The sequence below is a fragment of the Polypterus senegalus genome, chromosome 13 (genome assembly GCF_016835505.1).
Source record: "Polypterus senegalus isolate Bchr_013 chromosome 13, ASM1683550v1, whole genome shotgun sequence".
Classification (NCBI taxonomy): Eukaryota; Metazoa; Chordata; class Cladistia; order Polypteriformes; family Polypteridae; genus Polypterus; species Polypterus senegalus.
Window position 1 is genome coordinate 158,142,573 of NC_053166.1, and position 23,332 is coordinate 158,165,904.

A 23,332-nucleotide genomic window follows, 5' to 3' on the forward strand; every position below is an offset into this window, starting at 1 on the left:
GTGGCGTGGCAATGGAGGCCATCAGCCTGTGGCTCTGCTGAGGTGTTATGGAGGCCCAGGATGCTTTGATCGCAGCCTTCAGCTCATCTGCATTGTGAGGTCTGGTGTCTCATCTTCCTCTCTTCTCTATAGGGTTTAGGTCAGGTGAGTTTGCTGGCTAATCCAGCACAGTGACGCCACGGTCATTAAACCAGGTGTTGGTCCTTTTGGCAGTGTGGGCAGCAGGTGCCAGGTGAAATCGGCATCTCCATAAAGCTTGTCAGTAGAGGGAAGCATGAAGTGCTCTCAAATTTCCCGGTAGATGGCTGCGCTGACTTTGGACTTGATAAAACACAGTGGACCGACGCCAGCAGATGACATGGCTCCCTAAATCATCACTGACTGTGGAAACTTCACACTGGACCACAAGCAGCTTGGATCCTGTGCCTCTCCACTCATCCTCCAGATTCTGGGACCTTGACTTCCAAATGAAATGCAAAATGGACTTTCACCTGAAAGTGAATCTGACCTGTCATCTGTTGGTGTCAGTCTAATAAGTACATTACCTCCCACTCCCAGCTTAAATGCAACCTGTCTGGTGGTCCCGAGCGCCTTCACACTGTACTACACTCTTACTTTCCCCTCGATAGCCACAAAGTCCTGATCACGTCAAAGCAATAAGGAGTTTTGGTGTTGGTTTGTGGGCGTCCCCCCATTAAGTTCTCAAACAAAGAAGTCGCCAGTCAGTGATGCCGCAAAACAGAAGAGGGGCTAAGCTCAGCTGAGCTGCCAGGTGAAGCACACTTACACTTGTACACACATTACCTTTGTACTGTTCAGGACAGGAGGGGGTTGCCACACAGAATATGTACAAGGAGAGACAAGCATGGCCATGTGAAAGCAACCAGCCACAGCTGGGTAGGGTTGGGGGTTCAAATGCTCATTTTGTGGGCTCCAATCAAGTAACTCGCACCATGTTATTTCTCTACAGTTTTTGGGTCCAATCATAGGAGGCGTACGACCATACCATAGACAGGCATAAAGGTCATTCTCATGGAATATGGCCGCTTAATGTTTAACAGTAGTCTGCCAGGAAAAAGAAACAAACACACGGGATGAGCAGTGGCCGTTCACCAGAGTCCGAGTGACACTTGAGATTTCTTCACGCTGCCACCATTAAAGCATGTGACATATAATACAGGGCATATTAAAAAGAAAAAAAGGAAAGTTTTCCCATTTTATTGTTAAACATCACTTTGGATTTAGTTTCGCTATTTTGACACTGATAGCTCGAAAAAGACTCCAGAATGTCAAAGTGAAAAACAAGCAAAATAACTGACGGCGTAAGTGTGCAGCGCCCCCTTAAGGTGACACACGTAAGTCATCACTGGGGCAGCCCTCTGCTTTTGGGGTGTCACATAATTTGTTCATTGGAGATCACCTGTCAGGGGGGGTTTCGGTTGATTGTAGTATAAATGCCCCTGAATATGGTACAACTTGGGGGTGAGTCAGCATGGTGGGCTAAGCTACACAGAAAGAACACTCCGAGCAACTCCATGGAAAGCACAAGTCAGGGGATGGAGACATGAAAATATCTCCAGTTAAATCAACCCTGAAGAAACAGAGCCAGGGTTTTTTCCACAATAAGCTGAAGAAGACGTGTGAGGGGTGGAGGGGGGGGCGCCAAGAGACCTCCAAGAAACTCTGACACAGTGGCAAGCTACTTTGGCTAACGTTGGAGATAACACGGAACTTGAATACGGAAGGTCGATCCGGTTTTTATTAGGGGGGAGGGGGGGTTCAGCATGGTGGTCTGACCTTCACAAAGAAGACCTAAACAACACTACGAGCGGCTCGGCGAAAAGCACATGTCACAGAGCATTGAATTTGGCTTTTTTTTTTTGGCCTGTGATGTGATTATCTATCCATGTAGTGTATCTGCCATATAGTGCCTTTCAAGGCCATCTGTTTTTTATTGTGTTTTGTATCTATCTGCAGCATAGTGCCACACACCCCCCACATATATAAACCCCATATATTATAAATAAGCAAAAGATGTAAAAAATAAACGTGTGTGTGTGTGTATATATATATATATAAATATATGGTGGTCCAGATCTAATTATGCAGATCCAGATCATCAAAAATTGAAGGGGGTCTGAATACTTTCCATACCCACTGTATATATATATATATATATATATGTGTGTGTGTGTGTGTGTGTGTTGCAGTGAAAAGTTGGAGTCTTATTGGGAAAATCAGTCAGACTGACCAAAACCACAGTAGTTCTTATTTTTATGGTTTCTGGGAGGAAGAGGGGGATCCAGGTGGTTTGATCCCGGAAGTGACATCACGGGTGGAAATACAGAATGCCCCCTCATGTCTCAGCGGAGAATCATAATCGCATAAGCCCTTTAGCTGTTCCCCAGTTGCAGGTGTGTGACAAAATTATATATACTATGTACACATACATATGTATACACACCACACACACATATTTATAATATTTATTATATATATATTATGTATTATATACAGTGGGTATGGAGCCCCCCCTCCCCTTCAGAATATTCCCATTTTTTTGCTTTACAACCTTAAATGAAAACACACACAAAAAATATTTCTTCCCAGCTTACTCAATGCCACCTATTAACATCCAGGTGAAAGATATCACAGCTACAGTTCAGAAGAATTTAAAAAGATCAAAAATAAGCCCTACTGAGATTAATAAAGGGTCACCCCCCCAAATATCAATGCAATTTTGTTACCCACCCTTTGCTTTAATGGCAGCCTTGAGTTCGGTGATTCTTCTCTATCAGCTTTGCACACCTAGATTGAGTCCACTCAATATTTGCCCCCCACTTTTGTTTACAGTTTAACCGTTCCAAGTTTGGTCAAATTGGATGTGAGCGTTGGTGGTCTGCTATCTTCAGATCTTTCCACAGATGTTCAGTGTGATTTCGGTCTGAGCTCTGACTGGCCACACCAGGACATTCAGTTTTTTCATCTTCAGCCAACTGTGTGGTCAATGTTACTGTGTGCTTCAGATTGTTTAGACAAATAAGATACTTTATTAATCCCAAGGGGAAATTCAAATTTTCCGTGTTGAAAGGTGAACATTCTGCCCATCTTCAACTTTTTGCCAGAGGTTAGCAGGTTTTCCTCAAGAATTTGATGGTATTTTGCCCCATCCATTTTTCCTTCTACCCTAACAAGAGCCCCAGGCCCCCCACAACAGGATGCTGCCCCCTCCATGCTTTACTGTAGGTATGGTGTGTTGTGGATGGTGAGCTGCATTGGTGGACAGTTTGGTGTTCACGCCAGATATTTTAATTTTGGTCTCATCTGACCAGAAGACCTTTTTCCACTTGGCATCAGAATCTTCAAGGTGCATTCTAGCAAAGCTCAAACGAGCCTTAATGTGGCCTTTCTTGAGAAGTGTGACCCTCCTGAACAAGCCACAATGGTGGGGCGCTTGTCAAATTGTTGTCACCTGCACACCATTAATGACTACTCTTTGCCATCAAATCCTGTAACTCCTTCAAAGTAGCCATTGGCCTCTTGGTAGCCTCTCTTACCAGTTTTCATCTAGTTTGGAGGGTCCTAGTAGTAACAAACACTTGTCCCTTCTTTATGATGGACTTTACTGGGCTCCTTGGGATTGATAAAGCCTTTGAGATGTTTTTGTCTCCATCTCCTGCTGTCTGTCCACAACTCTATCCCTGAGATCTTTTCAAAGTGGCCTGCCACCCATAGTCAGGTGTGTGCTGTCCGTTGCACTGCCAAGCAAGGGAATGAATGGACCAGGAACAGCTTCACTAATCGCACTCGTTACAACTGATCACAGGTGGCAGGACGCCAGTAACTGCAATGGAAATGGGGGGCACTGACACCTGAGTGAGTTTAGGACGGGGGTGATCCTTTATTCATCTCAGGATTTCTTGTTTTTGATTTTTAAAAATTCTTCTGAACTGTAGCTGTGATATCTTTCACTTGGATGTTAGAGATTGCATTGAGTAAGTAAAACTGGAAAAAATATTGGTTTGTGTGTTTTGATTTAACTTTGTAAAGGAAAAAAATGGGAGTATTTCGAAGGGGGGGATTCTTTTCTATACCCACTCTATTGTATTTAGAGTCCCTGCCCTATGTTTCTCTAATTTAGTTTCTTTCCTTTTTGTCTGTCTGTCTTTCTTTCTGTCCTATCAAACAAACACAGAGTGCCTTTTCTATCCCTCTGTCTGCTTTATAGTGACATCGCTGTCTTTCTATCTGGCCCTAGTATAAACGCCTTCCCAATGTTTCTTTAATACATTTCCTTTTCTATCTATCTATCTATCTATCTATCTATCTATCTATCTATCTATCTATCTATCTATCTATGCCTATCTTCATATCTATCTATCATCTATCTATCTATCATGCCTTTCATATCTATCTATCTATCTATCTATCTATCTATCTATCTATCTATCTACACACATGGACAAAATTGTTGGTACCCTTCAGTCAATGAAAGAAAAACTCAAAATGGTCACAGAAATAACTTTAATCTGACAAAAGTAATAATAAATAAAAATTCTATGAAATTTAACCAATGAAAGTCAGACATTGATTTTCAACCATGCTTCAACAGAATTATTTAAAAAAATAAACTCATGAAACAGGCCTGGACAAAAATGATGGTACCCCTAACTTAATATTTTGTTGCACAACCTTTTGAGGCAATCACTGCAATCAAACGATTCCTGTAACTGTCAATGAGACTTCTGCACTTCTCAGCAGGTATTTTGGCCCACTCCTCATGAGCAAACTGCTCCAGTTGTCTCAGGTTTGAAGGGTGCCTTTTCCAGACGGCATGTTTCAGCTCTTTCCAAAGATGCTCAATAGGATTGAGGTCAGGGCTCATAGAAGGCCACTTTAGAATAGTCCAATGTTTTCCTCTTAGCCATTCTTGGGTGTTTTAGCTGTGTGTTTTGGGTCATTGTCCTGTTGCAAGACCCATGACCTGCGACTGAGACCAAGCTTTCTGACACTGGCCAGCACATTTCTCTCTAGAATCCCTTGATAGTCTTGAGATTTCATTGTACCCTGCACAGATTCAAGACACCCTGTGCCAGATGCAGCAAAGCAGCCCCAGAACATAACAGAGCCTCCTCCATGTTTCACAGAAGGGACAGTGTTCTTTTCTTGATATGCTTCATTTTTCCGTCTGTGAACATAGAGCTGATGTGCCTTGGCAAAAAGTTCAATTTTTGTCTCATCTGTCCATAGGACATTCTCCCAGAATCTTTGTGGCTTGTCCACATGTAGTTTGGCAAATTCCAGTCTGGCTTTTTATGATTTGTTTTCAACAATGGTGTCCTCCTTGGTCGTCTCCCATGAAGTCCACTTTGGCTCAAACAACGACGGATGGTGCGATCTGACACTGATGTTCCTTGAGCTTGAAGTTCACCTTGGATCTCTTTAGAAGTTTTTCTGGGCTCTTTTGTTACCATTCGTATTATCCGTCTCTTTGATTTGTCATCAATTTTCCTCCTGCGCCACGTCCAGGAGGTTGGCTACAGTCCCATGGATCTTAAATTTCTGAATAATATGTGCAACTGTAGTCACAGGAACATCAAGCTGCTTCGAGATGGTCTTATAGCCTTTACCTTTGACATGCTTGTCTATAATTTTCTTTCTAATCTCCTGAGACAACTCTTTCCTTCGCTTCCTCTGGTCCATGTTGAGTGTGGTACACACCATGTCACCAAACAACACAGTGACTACCTGGAGCCCTATATATAGGTCCACTGACTGATTACAAGATTGTAGACACCTGTGATGCTAATTAGTGGACACACCTTGGATTAACATGTCCCTTTGGTCACATTATTTTCAGTCTTTTCTAGGGGTACCATCATTTTTGTCCAGGCCTGTTTCATGAGTTTATTTTTTTAAATAATTCTGTTGAAGCATGGTTGAAAATCAATGTCTGACTTTTATTAGTTAAATTTCATAGAATTTTTATTTATTATTACTTTTGTCAGATTAAAGTTATTTCTGTGACCATTTTGAGTTTTTCTTTCATTGACTGAAGGGTACCAACAATTTTGTCCACGTGTGTATCTATCCATTGTGCCTTTATATCTATCTATCTATCTATCTATCTATCTATCTATCTATCTATCTATCTATCTATCTATCTATCTATATCTATCTATCTATCTATCTATCTATCTATCTATCGTGCCTTTCATATATCTATCTATCTATCTATCTATCTATCTATCTATCTATCTATCTATCTATCTGTCATGCCTTTCATATCTATCTGTCGTAGCTGTCACATCTGTGTATGTATTATATAGTGCCTTTCACGTCTGTTTATTGTGTTGTGCCTTTCCTTTCTGTCTACCTGTTTGTCTCTGTAATCTCCTGTTGCGCCCTCTTTCTATGATGTATCGTTTATCCATACTGTACATTATTTCTGTAGTGCCTTTCTTATCTGTGTTCCATCATCAGAGGTGTGCGGTGTACTTGTTTATGCCCACCCTTTTCACAGTCGGTTCACTGACTGTCCTGCCTGCTTTGAGACCCCCCCCAGGCATCCGAGCCCCTCTTCCTGTCTGCCGTGCCCCCCGCCTTGTTTGTTTTGCTCCACGCAGACACAGGGTGTCCGCTAACCTGAGTGAAGAGCAGCAGCGCCTGTACTCGAGGATTCAGGTGCTGTGCTTTCACTGGTTTGTGAATTTGGCTAAGCAGGATGTGCGCAAGGCAACTACAGCTGTGCTCTTTTTCTCTTTTCTAGACCGCACTCAGTGCATTTTTTCAAGAAACGAACATCCCGTACGCCCACCATCATCAAATGGTGAGTATGAACTGAATGACTGCGCCTTGATCGTGTGCTGCTTTTCTGGGCTTCTCCCGTTAGTGTTATTGTTGTTATTACTGAGGTTATTATGGAAAATTCCAGCGGTTGGGCATGTTGTGACGGCAGCAAAACAAACCTGGCGTCGCAGTAACTAAGTGAAACCGAGCAGATGTATAATAACAAGAGGCAAGTGGTGTGTGCTCGGTTGATTTGCAGTAGCTGGGCGAGATGTAATGCAGCTACTGTAGCCAAAGGCAGTGAGATGAGATGAGGTGAGGGGTGCAGAGCTTAGCCCCCATTTACCCAGGCCAGTGGGAGAGGAGGGAGTAGCCGGGCAGTGCTGGTGCTTGGGTATACAAAACTAAGTGACAGGAAACTTGTGACTCGGGGAAGCCAGTGAGACCAGGACAGGGGCGGCTTACTACAGGCGGGTCTGCCAGTTACACTGCATGGTTGTGCACTCCCAGAGCAGATTCTTGGGCCCGCTGTACCAATCCTGGGCAGCGAGGCCTCCTTTTGCTCTCAGAACAGCCTCTGGTTTTTGAGGTTTGGCCTCCACAAGATCCTGGAAATGTTCCTTTGAGATTCTGGTCCATGTTGACATGATTGCATCATGCGGTTACTGCAGATTTGTCAACTGCATGGTCACGCCGCGACTCTCTCATGTTCTCCTGCACCCTCAAAGGTGTTCTGTGGGATTCAGATCTGGTGACTGGGAAGGCCGCTGAAGAACACGGAACGGGCCGTCTTAACAGCATGATAGGTCCCCGGGCAAAGCAGTGCACTGGGGTCCCTACCGACAGAACCACTTAGCAAGTCGCAACATACTTAGATTAGCATGGAGCCCCCGAGCCAACTGCCTAGCGTGCCCATCCGTTAAGACGGCCCTGCATCACTTTTGGTGCATTTTGAGGCTGGAGGTAGTCATTAGACGATGGGCAAACTGTGACCATGAAGGGACAGCAATCTTTAAATAGGCCGTGGCATTCAAGTGATGATTGATTGATTGGCCCAAAGTCAGTCAGCCATTTTCTAACCTGTTTAGTCCTGAAGAGGGTCGAGGGGGAGTCTGGTGCAGCCTTTCCCAGCTAGCATTGGGTGCAAGGCAGGAAGAAACTCTGGACAGGGTGCCAGTCAAGCATGTGCCAAAAAAAATAAACTTTCCCCACACCTTTACAAAACCAGCAGCAGCAGCAGCCTGGCAGGCTGGGTGCATGGTGTTGGCACCCGGCAGAAACTGAGATTCTTCAGACCAGACTTTAGTTTTGGTGAGCCCGTGCGAATTGTAGCCTCAGCTGTCTGTTCTTAGCTGACCGGAGTGTCACCTGGTGTGGGTCTCCTGCTGCTGTCGCCCACCCGCTTCGAGGCTTGACGTGTTGTGTGTTCAGAGATGCTCTTCTGCATACCTCGCTTGTAACAAGTGGTCACTTGACTTCCCGTTTCCTTTCTATTAGCTCATTCCCGTCTGGCCATTCCCCTCTGTGCGCTGGCATCAACATGGCGTTTTCGCTCAGAGAACTGGCACTCATTGTTTATTTTCCCTTTTTTCAGACCCTTCTGTTGTACTAGGGTGTTGTACCGTGGTAGCCATTATGGATGTAGTGAAAAGTCAAGCCTTTCTCTGTAAACCCTGAAGATGGTTGTGTGTGGAAATCCCAGCAGATCAGCACTTTCTGAAATACTCTGAGCAGCCCGTGTGGCACCAACAGCCACGTCACGTTCAAAGTCACTTCCGTCGCCTTTCTTCACCACTCTGATGCCCGCTTTGAACTTCGGCAGGTCGTCTTGACGATGTCTACAGGCCGGAATGTGTCGAGTTGCTGCCGTGTGATTGGCTGATTAGATATTTGCGTTAACGGGCAGTTGTACTGGCGTACCTAATAAAGTGGCCAGTGAGCGTGTGGTGCCCTCCAGTTTTGTCACGCGGGTCTAGAAGTGGTGAGCTGGTGTCGGTGTCCTTAGGTGTAACATTCCCATTCCATAAAAGCACATTTGCTATTTATCCACTGCAGAAGCTCCAAGCGTAATTTATTTTAATTTTCTTTCATTGGTTTGTGGCGCCGAGGTCTCCCAGTGTCCACACCTTTCGGTTGCTGCATTGTGTCGCGTATTTGACTCTTTCTTCAGTGCCTCACTGACCACACAGACATAGCTGAGGATCAGCCGAGGGGCGCCGAGCCTGCTGACCCGTGGATGCTAACAGCTGTGCGCAGTGTTGGGCGGGGGGCATTCCTAGCCCGCCAGCATGGCAGCTGCCTTCTGGAAGGGACTCGCTCAGATGTGCGCCCTTGGAGGGTCATGCGCTGCGGTTGCCAAGACCGCTTTTGTCATTTCACCAAGTCAGACCCACAAGCTGTGTTTAATCACAGTAATGGAATGGCTTAGTTCACGCCTCGTGGTTTTTACTTTCGGGATACACCACTGCATATTGGGGTATGAAATATAGAGGGGGCCAGGACCCCAAAAAGTTAATCTTTTGAAATCCCCACAATCAAAAATTGTAGGAAGTTTCAAAATGATAAGAAAAAGTCATGGTTAGAGATGAGCCAAAAAGTCGAGTTTTGTTTCGGTAAATTGATGCTGAAATGTGCTTTGCTTTTCTAAAAAGACGGTCTGACAACACCATAAACCCCCATCTGGACTGATGAAAGGTTTCGGTGTCCCTTCAGGTTTTGGGGAGTGTTAGTTGGGTTGGGTCAGTAAAGCAAGTAACATGTGATGGCCCAGAGCCACAAATGATTGATTACGGGGAAGATAAAAATATATGGGGATGAGCGGAGCTTTGCTAGGGCAGCAAACTGAATCCAGTTGTGCGCAAAAGCTTTTTCTGTGCGTTTGTGCATGGAGAGAAAACGTGGCAGGTGAGATGAGAACTGAAGGCAGGAAGTTTGTTTTTCTTAATTAAACTAAACGGCTTTCTTCCTGCACAGATGGTCCAAATTTGTCTGGTGTTTGATTTTTTTTTTGCCTACAATTTTAAAAATCTACAAATCAGAGGCTCTGTGCTACTTATGGTGTTAGAAATCATTTAGTGCCCATTACAGGGTTTGTGAGAAAATATTATAAAGACCCCAAGGTGACAGCAGCTGTCAATTAGCCCATCACAGACTGGAAGGGGCCAAGCACTTGAGTGGCTACTGAGTGGGAGGGGCCAGATGCTTGAGTGACTGCTGAGTGGGTGGGGCCAGATGCTTGAGTGGCTGCTGAGTGGGTGGGGGCCAGACCAGGGTTTGTGAGACAATGTAAAACCCCATGAGGACAGCTACTGTCAATGAGCCCTTCACAGACTGGGAGGGGCCAGACATGTGAGTGGCTGCAGAGTGGGAGGGACCAAAGATGTGAGTGGCTGCTGAGTGGGAGGGTCCAAGCACATAAGTGGCTGCTGAGTGGGAGGGTCCAAGCACTTGAGTGGCTGCTGAGTGGGAGTGTCCAAGCACTTGAGTTGGTTGGGAGCAGATGTGAGTGGCTGCAGATATAAAAGGGTCCCCAGTGGCTGCTGAGTGGGAGGGCACAGCTGAGTGGGTGGGACCAAGCACTTGAGTTGGTTGAATATCAATGAGCCCTTCACAGACTGGGAGTCCAGACATGTGAGTGGCTGCAGAGTGGGAGGGACCAAAGATCTGAGTGGCTGCTGAGTGGGAGGGTCCAAGCACATAAGTGGCTGCTGAGTGGGAGGGTCCAGGCAATTGAGTGGCTGCTGAGTGGGAGGGACCAAGCACTTGAGTTGGTTGGCGAGACAATATAAAACCCCACGAGGACAGCTACTGTCAATGAGACGTGGGTGGCTGGAGAGTGGGCAGGGGCCTGAGACATGAGTGGCTGCTGACTGGGAGGGGCCAGACACATATGTGGCTGAAGAGTGGGTGGGTCCAGATGCCTGAACCCTGATTTTTCAACTTCTATACATAGCTACCCTGTAGCTTGTGTAACCCGTGCCATAGTCTGATGTACAGCTCCTCAAAAATGTGACCTAGCGTCCCGTCGATGCAGACCCTTCAAGGCAGATGGTTTGGTGTTTGTACTTTATTAATTGAAGCTCCAGTAAGATTCTCTCAGCTTTGGTCGCCGTGATTTTCTTGCCTAAAGAATGTAAACGGGAAACGGGGGGAATTCACTTTTCTTCTGTGCCGTAAACACCGCCATCTGGCGTCCAGGCATGTCCACTGCTGATGACAGAAGAATCCTCAGTATGATAAAGAAAAAGCCCCAAACACCTGTGCGACAGACCAGAAGCAGTCCTCAGGACGCCGGACGTGTCACAGAGACGACTATCAGCAGAAGACTTCATGAACAGAAATACAGAGGAGGCCACACTGCAAGACAGAAACCACAAGAACAGGACGGCCAGATTACAGTTTGTGACAAAAGACTTTAAAGAGCCTGCAGAATTCTGGGAAAAGGTCTTGTGGACAGACGAGACGAAGATGAACCCGATTAGAGTGATGACGAGAGCACAGTGTGGAGATGACACAGAACTGCCCAAGAGCCAAAGCAGGCCACCTCAACCGTTAAACATGGCGCTGCTGGGGGTGTCGTGGCTTGGGCATGTATAGCTGCCACAGGTCCTGGCACACTTCTTTTTTCTTCGTTGATGTGGCATGATGAATCCTGAGGTGTGTAGACACATCTGATCTGCTCAAATTCCAGTAAAGGCCGCCAAACTGAGTGGACAGCGCTTCATCACACCACAAGATGATGGATCCAAAAATAGGAGTTTGTCACAGCTACAAAATGGAAGATTCTGGAAAGGCAGAGGCAGTCAGCCGATTTCAGTCCAAGTAAGCAGGCCTTCCATATGCTGAAGAGAAAACTTAAAGGGGACGAGAAAAACCAACAGGAGCTGAAGATGGCTGCATCACCAGAGAAGACCCTCAGCCCCCGCTGATGCCTATGAATGGCAGACTTCAAGCAGCCATCGCACGTGAGGGGATGTGCGACAAAGTCCTAAGTATGACCTGCCGTGTTGCCCAAACATTACGGTGCACCCCCTGAAATGGGGAGACCACGTAGAAAATGTCTGCAAATCCCCTGAAACGAAAAGTCTGCCATGTGCGCTGTAATCACGATGTCAGAATTGTTTGATTTGTAGTTTTAGACTGTGGAGCAGAGAGGGGGCAAATCAAAGAAAAAATGTCTCCCAAATGTGATGGGGGGCACTGTGTGTATAAAATCTGAGCCTGCGGTTACTCAAACGTGTTCCTAAATAACATACGAGAAAATAAAAAGTGTCAAAGTGTGCGAAGGATAAATCGGTGAAAGTTCAGTCATTGTGAGCTCTCCGCTTTCCGTGTGTCAAAAACATTAAATTGCGGGTGGGTCGAGCATTAAAGCCCACTGGCAGGGGAGGTGTTTTATTAAACCCCGTCCAGTTTTATTTTAAAACGTGTTCCCTTGTCACAAGACGGTAATTTGAATGTTTAGACATTCCTCCTGCTCAAGCGTCGGCAGGCAGAGGGGGCCGACTTGTGCCGTTGAGATTCTGGGGAGGACAGCCCAGCTGTGGCGCGCCGTTGCTTCTGAAAACGTCGTCTCTGCCACTCTCTGCCCCGTGGTGTGCGATGGCCGCCCGCCTCTCCTGTTGCGACTCCCTCCCCCAACACTCGGCTTTATGACGGCTTGGATTGCAGGAACGCCGCTGGCTGCTGGACAAGGGTTTCTAGGAACAGCGCTTCCCAGAAGGCTGTGGCTTCAGCTGGCTGGCCCCATTGAGCGCGAAAACCAGATGTGAGCTGGCAGAAGTCGCCGCAGACGAGTGCCAACTGCTGTGGTTTAGCTGGCGGGCAGGGGAGAGAGACAGAGAGTTGGATTAAGGGAAATTAGAGTTAAAGGGACCCCGAGGAAAGTGATGATTGGGTTCCAGAGCTCCCGGGATGCCACAAGAATTAGACGTGAAAGAAAATAGAAGAAAACAAAGAAAAAAAACAAATAAACCAAGGGGTGCTTTTCAGATCTGCTTGAGAATGCCAGGGGAGCGTTGACTTCTAATGTGCGTCTGTGCCAAGCGGGGGGGGGTGGCGGGGCTTTGTTCTTATGTCTGAGGTATTTGCTCCTGGATCCTGGCGCAGATCCTTGCGAGTGTTGGTTTGTCAGTGGCATCTTCACCCGGGGCGCCGCACCCCAAACTTCCACATCCAGACTTGCCACTCGTGTGCCAGCAAGTACCGTGAGTGGGCTTGTTCAGGATGTCACCCTCTCCCTATCAGCTTTCCACATCTCCACACTGCCGTTTTTCCCCCCTCTTTTTTTATTTTATTTTTTTCTGAAGCTCTGACAGGCGTCACGGGCCTCGTGAGTAAACAAGCCCTTTTTTTTTGACGTCCCATCGGATCGTGATCTGGACTTTGACTCGGCCACTCCGGGACATTCTCGTGGTTGTTTGTTAAAAGCCATTCCTGTGTAACTTTAATGCTATACTTTGGGGTAGGGGGGTCCTTGTCTTGCCATCTTCTCCCAAGGTGCGGGTTTCTTGCAGACCCCCATCCTTTCCTCGCAAGTCTTCCAGAGCCTGCTGCAGAGAAGTATCTCCACGTCCTGATGCTGCCACCACCGCCATGCTTCACGATAAGAGGACGGTGTGTTTTTTGATAATGTGCAGAGTCACGTGGGTGGCGTTCTAAAGCTCCATTTTGATCTCGGCAGACAATCGGTCCTTCGTCCAGCTGACCTCAGAGTCTCCCAGGTGTCTTCTTTATTAAGATGTCCGTTTTTGTTTTTTTTTTTCCCTCTCTGCTCCTGTAAAGCTGTGACTGGTTGAGCACCTGGGCACACTTCTGTCATCCCCTGTCACTTGTGACTATTCCTTCAGGCTTCTCAAAGGTCGTTTGGTGGCCTCCCTAACCCTTCGTCTTCAGTTTTTGTGGGTGGGCTGCTCTAACAGATTTACGCCTCTGCCACACTCGTTCCATTCCCTTTGTGGTGGGTTGAGCCGGATGTTCCGTCACTTGGAAACTCCGTCATCTCCATCCCCAGCCCCTGATTGTTGTGTTGCTCTGTCTTCATTGTGTAGGTCAGGCCTCCATACTGACTCGCCACAAGTTGGCCCTTCCACATTTATACGACAGTCAAGTGAAACCCCAGATATGTGATCTCCATTGAACTAACTATGGGACGTATAAAGCCAGTTGGTCACCCCAGGGGTGATGTAGATATGTCGGATATAATACCGTATATACTCGCGTATAAGTCAGGTCTTGAAACCCGATCATAAAATCAGACCCCGACTTATACACCCGTTCAAAAATACGACACTTCTCATTTATTTTTTTTTTTTATTAACATCTTCTTACCTCCTCCAATCTCACACCAGCTTCTCGGACGCATCAAATTTTGTTGCATCAGCACAAGTTGCCAATTTCTTTCGCCAATTCAACGACTTTTAATTTTAAAACCAGCTTCACATTTTCTTCTGATCGAACGCTCCATCGTATGTAAGAGATGCTCTTACGGTAAACATGTATGAGGATACACAAAACGGTGCAAACGACGCTTCGGAATAGTTCGGGTATTACCGCGTGGTCCCGTAGGCACAATACATCAAAATAAAAGGCCTTGTGCTCCGTGGTTATTCTCTCAGGTGGGCGTTAGCGTATCACAATCTCTATTACTTGCATTCAACTTATGCGACCGACATTATAAAATACCAGAAATTACACGATAAAATAAGTCCAGACTTATCCGCGGGAGAACTTACACATGAGTATACAGTAATCCCTCCTCGATCGCGGGGGTTGCGTTCCAGACCCCCCCACGATAGGTGAAAATCCGCGAAGTAGAAACCATATGTTTGTATGGTTATTTTTATATAAACTGCTCAAAAAAATTAAAGGAACACTTTGAAAACACATCAGATCTCAATGGGAAAAAGAAATCCTCCTGGATATCTATACTGATATAGACTGGGTAATGTGTTAGGAACGAAAGGATGCCACATCGTTTGATGGAAATGAAAATGATCAACCTACAGAGCCCTGAATTCAAAGACGCCCCAAAATCAGAGTGAAAAATTATGTGGCAGGCTAGTCCATTTTGCCAAAATTTAATTGCAGCAACTCCAAATTGTACGCAGCACTTTGTATGGCCCCTGTGTTCTTGTATACATGCCTGACAACATCGGTGCCTGCTTCTAATGAGATGACAGATGGTGTTGTGGGGGATCTCCTCCCAGATCTGGACCAGGGCATCACTGAGCTCCTGGACAGTCTGAGGTGCAACCTGGTGGCATTGGATGGACCAAAACATAATGTCCCAGAGGTGTTCTATTGGATTTAGGTCAGGAAAGTGTGGTGGCCAGTCAATGGTATCAATTCCTTCATCCTCCAGGAACTGCCTGCATACTCTCACCACATGAGGCCAGGAATTGTCGTGCACCAGGAGCCACTGTACCAGCATAGGGTCTGACAATGGGTCCAAGGATTTCATCCTGATACCTAATGGCAGCCAAGGTGCCTTTGTCAAGCCTGTAGCGGTCTGTGTGACCCTCCATGGATATGCCTCCCCAGACAATCATTAACCCACCACCAAACTGCTCATGCTGAATGATGTTACAGGCAGCATAATGTTCTCCATGGCTTCTCCAGACCCTTTCACTTCTGTCACGTGCTCAGGGTGAACCTGCTCTCATCTGTAAAAGCACAGGGCACCAGTGGTGCATCTGCCAATTCTGGTATTCTATGGCGAATGCCAATCGAGCTGCATGCTGCTGGGCAGTGAGCTCAGGGCCCATTAGAGGACATGGGGCCCTTGGGTCACCCTCATGAAGTCTTTCTGGTTGTTTGGTCAGAGACATTCACACCAGTGGCCTGCTGGAGGTCATTTTGTAGGGCTCTGGCAGTGCTCATCCTGTTCCTCCTTGCCCAAAGGAGCAGATACTGGTCCTGCTGATGGGTTATGGACCTTCTATGGCCCTCTCCAGCTCTCCTAGAGTAACTGCTTGTCTCCTAGAATCTCCTCCATGCCCTTGAGACTGTGCAGGGAGACACAGCAAACCTTCTGGCAATGACACGTATTGATGTGCCATCCTGGAGAAGTTGGACTACCTGTGCAACCTCTGTAGGGTCCAGGTATCGCCTCATGCTACCAGTAGTGACACTGACTGTAGCCAAATGCAAAACTAGTGAAGAAACAGTCAGAAAAGATGAGGAGGGAAAAATGTCAGTGGCCTCCACCTGTGAAACCATTCCTGTTTTGGGGGTCATCTCATTGTTGCCCCTCTAGTGCATCTGTTGTTAATTTCATTAACACCACAGCAGCTGAAACTGATTAACAACCCCCTCTGCTACTTAACTGACCAGATTAATATCCCATAAGTTTCATTGACTTTATGCTATACTCTGATTAAAAAGTGTTCCTTTAATTCTTTTGAGCAGTGTATTTTAAGCCCTTATAAACTCTCCCACACTGTTAACATTATTAGAGCCCTCTAGACATGAAATAACACCCTTTAGTCAAAAGTTTAAACTGTGCTCCATGACAAGACAGAGATGACAGTTCTCTCTCACAATTAAAAGAAAGCAAACATATCTTCCTCTTCAAAGGAGCTCCGTCATAAAGGAGCAGAGAATGTCAGAGAGAGCGCTCGCAAAGAAAAGCAAACAATCAAAAAATCAATACGTGCTTTTAAGTATACAGGAGCACCGTGATAAAGCGGCATTTTGTAGAGGAGCCTCCATGTCCTCTGTGCAAACAGCACCTCCGTCAGGCAGAGAGAGTGAGAAAGATAGAGAGAAGCAAACAAGCACCGTGCGGGACGCATATCTTATAGCATTGAGGAGTTTTAGTTAATATGTAATACATGCTCTGATTGGGTAGCTTCTAAGCCATCCGCCAATAGCGTCCCTTGTATGAAATCAACTGGGCAATCAAACTGAGGAAGCATGTAACCTAAATTAAAAGACCCATTTTCGGCAGAAAGCGGCGAACCAGCGAAAAATCCATGATATATATTTAGATGTGCTTACATTTAAAATCCGCGATAGAGTGAAGCCGCGAAAGTCGAAGCGATATAGCGAGGGATTACTGTATACGGTATGGGAGACAAAACACAAAAAGTAGAGATGGGGGGGACCAGTGAGGCAAAAAAAAAATGAATGAGTCTCTACAGACATGAGTTCACAACAGAACTGAGGACGGAGGATGAGTGGCGGTTTATATGGTGGGTACACCAGTAGGTCTGGACCCCAGAAATGACGTCTGCGATGATTGAGTCTGTTAGTCAGCTGGTCTGCAAAGGCAGAGACAGACAGACAGAGAGAGAGAGATGGGATTAGATCACAGCGCCACCCACTGGTTTGGTGGGTAATCGCACTTATTCGAGCCCCTTTTTTGGTCTCCCACGTGCAATTGTGCAACACAGAGTAGAAGGTGGGGTGGGAGTTACACAATTGGTAATAATGCAACGAGACCAGGGTTTTGCATCCTTGGTCCTCCCTGCATGGTGTGTTCTTTCTTGTTCTCCCCGTGTCCGCCTGGGTTTCCTCCCACAGTCTAAAGACATCCAGGTTAGGTGAACTGGCGATGCTGAATTGACCCCAATGTGTGTTTTGGGGGTGTGTGCGTACCCTACAATGGACTGGTGCCCCATGCTAGCTGGGATCGCCTCCTAGAAACCCAGTAACGATCCTGGTGTGGAATAAGCGGGTTAGAAGATGACCTGACCTAGTGAGGGGGTGAATGCTTGCGTTGTGTTTTATATTTATAATTAACTAGCAAAATACCCGCGCTTCGCAGTGGAGAAGTAAGTGTGTTAAAGAAGTTATGAAAAAGAAAAGGAAATATTTTAAAAATAACGTAACCTGATTGTCAATGTAATTGTTTTGTCACTGTGATGAGTGTTGCTGTCATCAAGGATTTGATTATCATTATTTCTTTCAATCGGGTTCATATTTGGAGGATGTGTTGTGTTCAAGTTATATTCCGTGTTTGTCAACCGTTGTAAAGATAACAGGTTTCTGCGATCTTGCGATGTCCACGGCTTTATTTAATGTTAGCTCAGACCCGGCACTTAAAAGTTTCTCTCGCACTTTCGCTGAGTTTGTGCCAAACACTAGTCTGTCCCTGACCATCTCAGCTTCGTTTGCATAAGCACAGTCCTTCACCCGTGAATGTTTAGCGGCAGCGTGTCTATTGGATTGCTGCCGACGGGGCAGCACTCAATTACGTGGGAGGTGTGACGATGAGGGACGCAACTCCGCCTCACACGGCGACCGAGCTACAGGCTATGGCCGTATATATGTACGTAAGTAGGTTCCAGTTATGACCGTTACGCATAGAATTTCGAACCTGCCTAACTTTTGTAAGTAAGCTGTAAGGAATGAGCCTGCCAAATTTCAGCCTTCTACCTACACGGGAAGTTGGAGAATTAGTGACATTGGAAAGTTCAATATAGCGGCTGACAGTGGCATTATACCACCGAAATAAGTACGTACATCAGTTTCGGTTAACACAGGGAAACCGCCTACCAAATTTTGTGAAGATGGGGCCATAAATAAGAAAGTTTAACATGGCGGACGTTGTCGACCGTTATGACCGTTACACGTAGAATTTCGAAATGAAACCTGCTTAACTTTTGTAAGTAAGCTGTAAGGAATAAGCTGCCAAATTTCAGCCTTCTACCTACACGGGAAGTTGGAGAATTAGTGACATTGGAAAGTTCAATATGGCGGCCGACAGTGGCGTCATACCACCGAAGTAAGTACGTACATTGGTTTCGGTTAGCGCAGGGAAGCCACCTACCAAATTTCGTGAAGATGGGGCCATGAATAAGAAAGTTCAACATGGCGGACGTTGTTGACTGTTATGACCGTTACTGGCGTAGAATTTTGAAATGAAACCTGCTTAACTTTTGTAAGTAAGCTGTAAGGAATGAGCCTGCCAAATTTCAGCCTTCTACCTACACGGGAAGTTGGAGAATTAGTGATGAGTCAGTCAGTGAGTCAGTCAGTGAGTCAGTCGGTCAGTCAGTCGGTGAGTCAGTCAGTCGGTGAGTCAGTCAGTCAGTGAGTCAGTCAATCGGTGAGTCAGTCAGTCAGTGAGTCGGTGAGTCAGTGAGTCAGTCAGTGAGGACTTTGCCTTTTATTAGTATAGATTTAGACCACATTCACTTTGACATTAAAGAGTCTTTTTTTTCTGTTGATCAAAAAGCCAAATTCGGTTCGGTGTTGAATAACAATAAAATGTGAAAACTCCCGAGGGGGTGAAGTCGTTTTCTAGGCCCTAGTAGGTTGGCAAGCCCCCCCGAGATAGGCAGCAGCTTAAGATGGCCGCATTAGAGGATTCACCCCCTCAGCCCCTGGTGATGTCAATGAATGGCAGACTTCAAGCAGTCATCGCACGTGAGGGGATATGTGACAAAGTCCGAAATATGACCGCAGCTTTTACAGACCTGCCATTGCCGTGTTGCCCAAACATTATGGTGCACCCCCTGAAATGGGGAGACCACGTAGAAAATGTCTGCAAATCCCCTGAAACGAAAAGTCTGCCATGTGTGCTGTAAGCACAATATTGGAGTTGTTTGATTTGTTGTTTTAAACTGTGGAGAAGAGAGGGGCAAATCAATGAAAAATGTGTCCGAAACGTAATGGGGGGGGTGGGGGTCACCGTGTGTATAAAATTTGAGCCTACGCTTACTCAGACGTGTTTCTAAATAACATACGAGAAAATAAAAAGTGTCAAAGTGTGCGAAGGATAAAGCAGTGAAAGTTCAGTCATTGTGAGCTCTTAGCTTTCCGTGTATCAAAAACATAAAAAATAGTCAATCAAAAAGCTTTAATCACGGAACGCATGTGCAGCCCACGCTTCACTGACACTCATCTGAACACTCATCTGAACAACTCGCCTCACTGTAGTTTAATGGAAAGATGGCGGCAGTTCACAAAATGGTGGCTTTCTTCTCTCCAGCCTAGCTAATTTAGGACGACGGTCACTTGACGGCTCCCAAAAATGTTACAATAAACCTTCAATTATTGGGTTACTGGAGGCGGAGTCAGTAAAACTTCTGCCTCCCCCAATATAATTCGTTAAATGTTTCCAATTTCACATAAGCGGATTTAATAAAACTACTGCAAACGTCCTATCACGTTTGAAGATGAAGAACTCAGACTTCTCACTGTTGAAGCACAAATTGAACCACATCCAAAATGACGCTGAGGTGACGTCACGAAAACATGGTGGAAACAAAATCTCACTGTTATAAAAGAAAACCCTGGGACGAGACGAGACTATTTCCAAGAGATATTTTCAAGTCCTGCGAGACGAGACTTTGGCCATGAGATTTTTTCTCAAGTCCCTCCCTCCTCTCCACCATTTCCGGTTCACGGCCTACGCCCGCGGTCCTCTCCCCTGTCATTCATGTGAATGCTTTTGTCAGACACAGTTCCTGCGCTCTCGGTTCTTATACATTTTTACGTTTTCCTCACTTTAAGTTCCCAATTAAAGAAGACGTATTACAGTATGTCCAAATCTTATTGAAAAATTTTCATCCCGAGGGGTTATCAACCGAAGAAATGAGTACACGGGCAATCCTAGCAGCGAGAAACGATGAAGTCAAACGAATTAATGTGAAAATTGTCGATCAGTTACACAGCAAATTGGTTAAATGCGTTATTAATAGACTCTGCTGAAACAGTTGGTGGTGATGGTGCGGAAGATGAAAACTTCAACCTCGAGTATCAGCGTAGAATATCTACAACCGTTAACAACATCTGGTCTTCCACCGACTGAATTACTGTAGAAAGAAAAATGTATCGTAATCCATCCACCCATTAGCCAACCTGCTGTATCCTAACTACAGGGTCACGGGGGGGTCTGCTGGAGCCAATCCCAACTAACACAGGGCGCAAGGCAGGAAACCAATCCCGGGCAGGGCGCCAACCCACCACAGTGTATTATAATGTCATTGTGTAATTTATGTCTGAGTGACGGGCTTTGCAATAAGACAAGATTAGTTGTATCGAAAATTGGTCGAACGATTCTGACATGTCAAATTTTAACAGGCGACAAGAAAGGTAATGCAGTACATCTTCAGGGGATAACATGAGACACCAAAGGAGATCTTGATATGCCATTCGTATTAAAATGTTAACAGTTTCCCGTTAGGACAGCTTTTGCTGTGACAAATTAACAAATCACAGGGACAAACATTCAAAAAAAGAGCAAGAAAATGAAATTCACTCACGGGCAGTTACACGCTGCGTTGTCACAGAATCAAAATTTAATGCGATATTGACGAAAAGCTCATTCCAAATATTGTTTTTACTGACGTTTTACAGTAAAAGTGTAAATTTAAAAAGTATTTGTATGTTAATTTCAAAGCCAAGCAGAACGAAAACGTATAACGCAACAAACACCTCTAACGCAACGTGAAACATCATTTTCTTTCAATTTATTTACTGTAGTCAATTACTTGCTGTAATGTAAAATACTTAGTTCTATTATGCGTATGTAACAATCTGTTTAAATTGTACATCCATATCCCCATACACGAGCGGCAGAACTGCAAAGAGGCTAGCGTGTAGCACCCGCCTGGGGGTTGGCGAGCAAAGTGAGCAGGGGGCAAATTAATTTTAAAAAAAAAAATCAGCAAGGTCCCAAAGGAAGTTTTCTGTAGAGATGTCTACTCGTGTTCCTCTAAGAATCGGGGGGAGTGTTCGGGCATGCATGTGGCCTACCTAGTGAGTCCCTAAACAGACTTCTTGGTCCCGTTGCTGTTCGCTGGAGGCCATGAGGGCTGGGCACACACACACACACATTTCATGGGCTCAGCCTCCTTTGCCCCATCCAGTCATTTTAGGACATCTGGAATGTCCTTGTCTTTTGAACTGGCATGCTACATAAAAGATGTCATTTTGTATTTGATGACAATGTTTGCTCTTTAGGGGTAGGAGGGACAGTCCTGCGGGAAATGACACTTTTATTTTTGTGTCCTTTTTGAAAGTCTGGTCCGGGGACAGTTCTGGGTGTAGTATATGCCCCCAATCCCATTAACCCCCCATCTCCCCTGTTGGGTGCAGTTGCCATTGAACATTGTGTTCATTTCGGCCCACTACTGTGGGCAAGCACTGGCACGCCGACAGAGCAGCAGCTCTTTTATCTGACTGACGCCATACCTGCTCGGCGGGTGCTAATCCCACTAAACCTTGGGACTCGTGCTAATCCTTTCTACTCAGTGCTGCTGAAATGTTTCTTTGTTTCACTTTAATTTCACATTTTTCGACCGACCTGTCTGGTTTGTGTTCCTGTTTTATTGATGGCTGTTGACTTTTTAAATTTTTTTTTACAGCTCAGCGTGTGAAAAAGTGATCTGTGCGATATTTCTTCCTGCTCGCCCAGTCAAACCCGCAGTACAAAGTCTCCTCTTTGCAGTCCAAACCTGACACTTGCTTTTGTCGACCCTGCACTCTTAAGCTGTTGTGATGCGCGGCGCCTGTCATGTGACCCTCAGAAACGTGTCTTCTCATTTGGTTGTGACTCTGGGTCTGCCCAATCTCGTCCCATAAAGTAAAAGAAGCCTTGCAAGTTGAAGCCAACAATTTGCACAGGTGTCCCAGCTTCTGTCGATTACTTAAAAACTCTCTCTCTGTCTTGAAGCAGAGTTGGAACAGACTATGTCGCTACACCCAGTGATAACGGCAAGATAACGGCAATTAACAAACGACGTGAGACGGAGCATCATTACCCTTAGGCCAGGTTTATACTTCACACGATGTGACGCTCCTGTTACGCAAGCGCTGTACTGTTTATACTTGCGCACATACTTTATGTAAATCTGGAAGATTCCACCAGGTGGCAGTGCGAGATATCATCACGGTGTGAAAACGTCCGGCTTCGCTGTGTTGTGAATTGCCTGAAACATCCATTAAATTCCAAGAACACCTTGCCACAATATCTCTGAAAAGGATGTTTAATGATTTAAGTCCATCAGTCCAGAGATGTGCCCATTCCATCTAGCATCGGGCACAAGAAAGAAACAAGGCGTACACAAGCGCACTCGCACACTGGCGTCATTTTAGCGTCGCCACATCCCCAAACCGTCATGCCTTTGGAAGGAAACCGGAGCCCAGTGTGGAAAACCAGCAAACTCCAGGCAGGGAACACCAGGGACGGGACTCCCTACTGCAAGACAGACCGTGCCACCCCAACATGTAAGATTATTATTATCAGTATTCATTATTTAAATGAAATTAACGATTTATCTGTCAAATGTAACATACGTACTTTAATGCATTCCATCATGAAACTGATATCAAGTATAAATCTTAGGATTCTAAATGTGCAGAGAGCTGGAATATCATAAACGTGACGTGTTCGGTGTGGTGATTGCTGCTGTCAGGAAGCCCCATAAGCAGGTAGCGCTTACAAACTGGTCAGTTTTAAGGTGACGTTTACGACGCTCTGCTTTAATGATAAAGTAAACTACGAGGTTAAAGTGGACATTTCGAGATTAAACCCGACAATTCCACTTTCATCACAAAATAGACATTTTCATTTTGTCCTTATTTATTTATT

The 23,332-nt window shown here is 45.6% G+C and overlaps 1 protein-coding gene across 1 annotated transcript in view; it reads left to right on the plus strand.

Moving 5' to 3' along the window:
- Positions 1 to 23,332, plus strand: part of ubald1a (UBA-like domain containing 1a) — a 34,158-nt gene that overhangs the window by 4,826 nt on the left and 6,000 nt on the right. Inside the window, exon 2 of the mRNA XM_039775200.1 lies at positions 6,770 to 6,829. Within this exon, the coding sequence (XP_039631134.1) occupies positions 6,770 to 6,829 (60 nt within the window). The remainder of the gene's footprint in view (positions 1 to 6,769; positions 6,830 to 23,332) is intronic.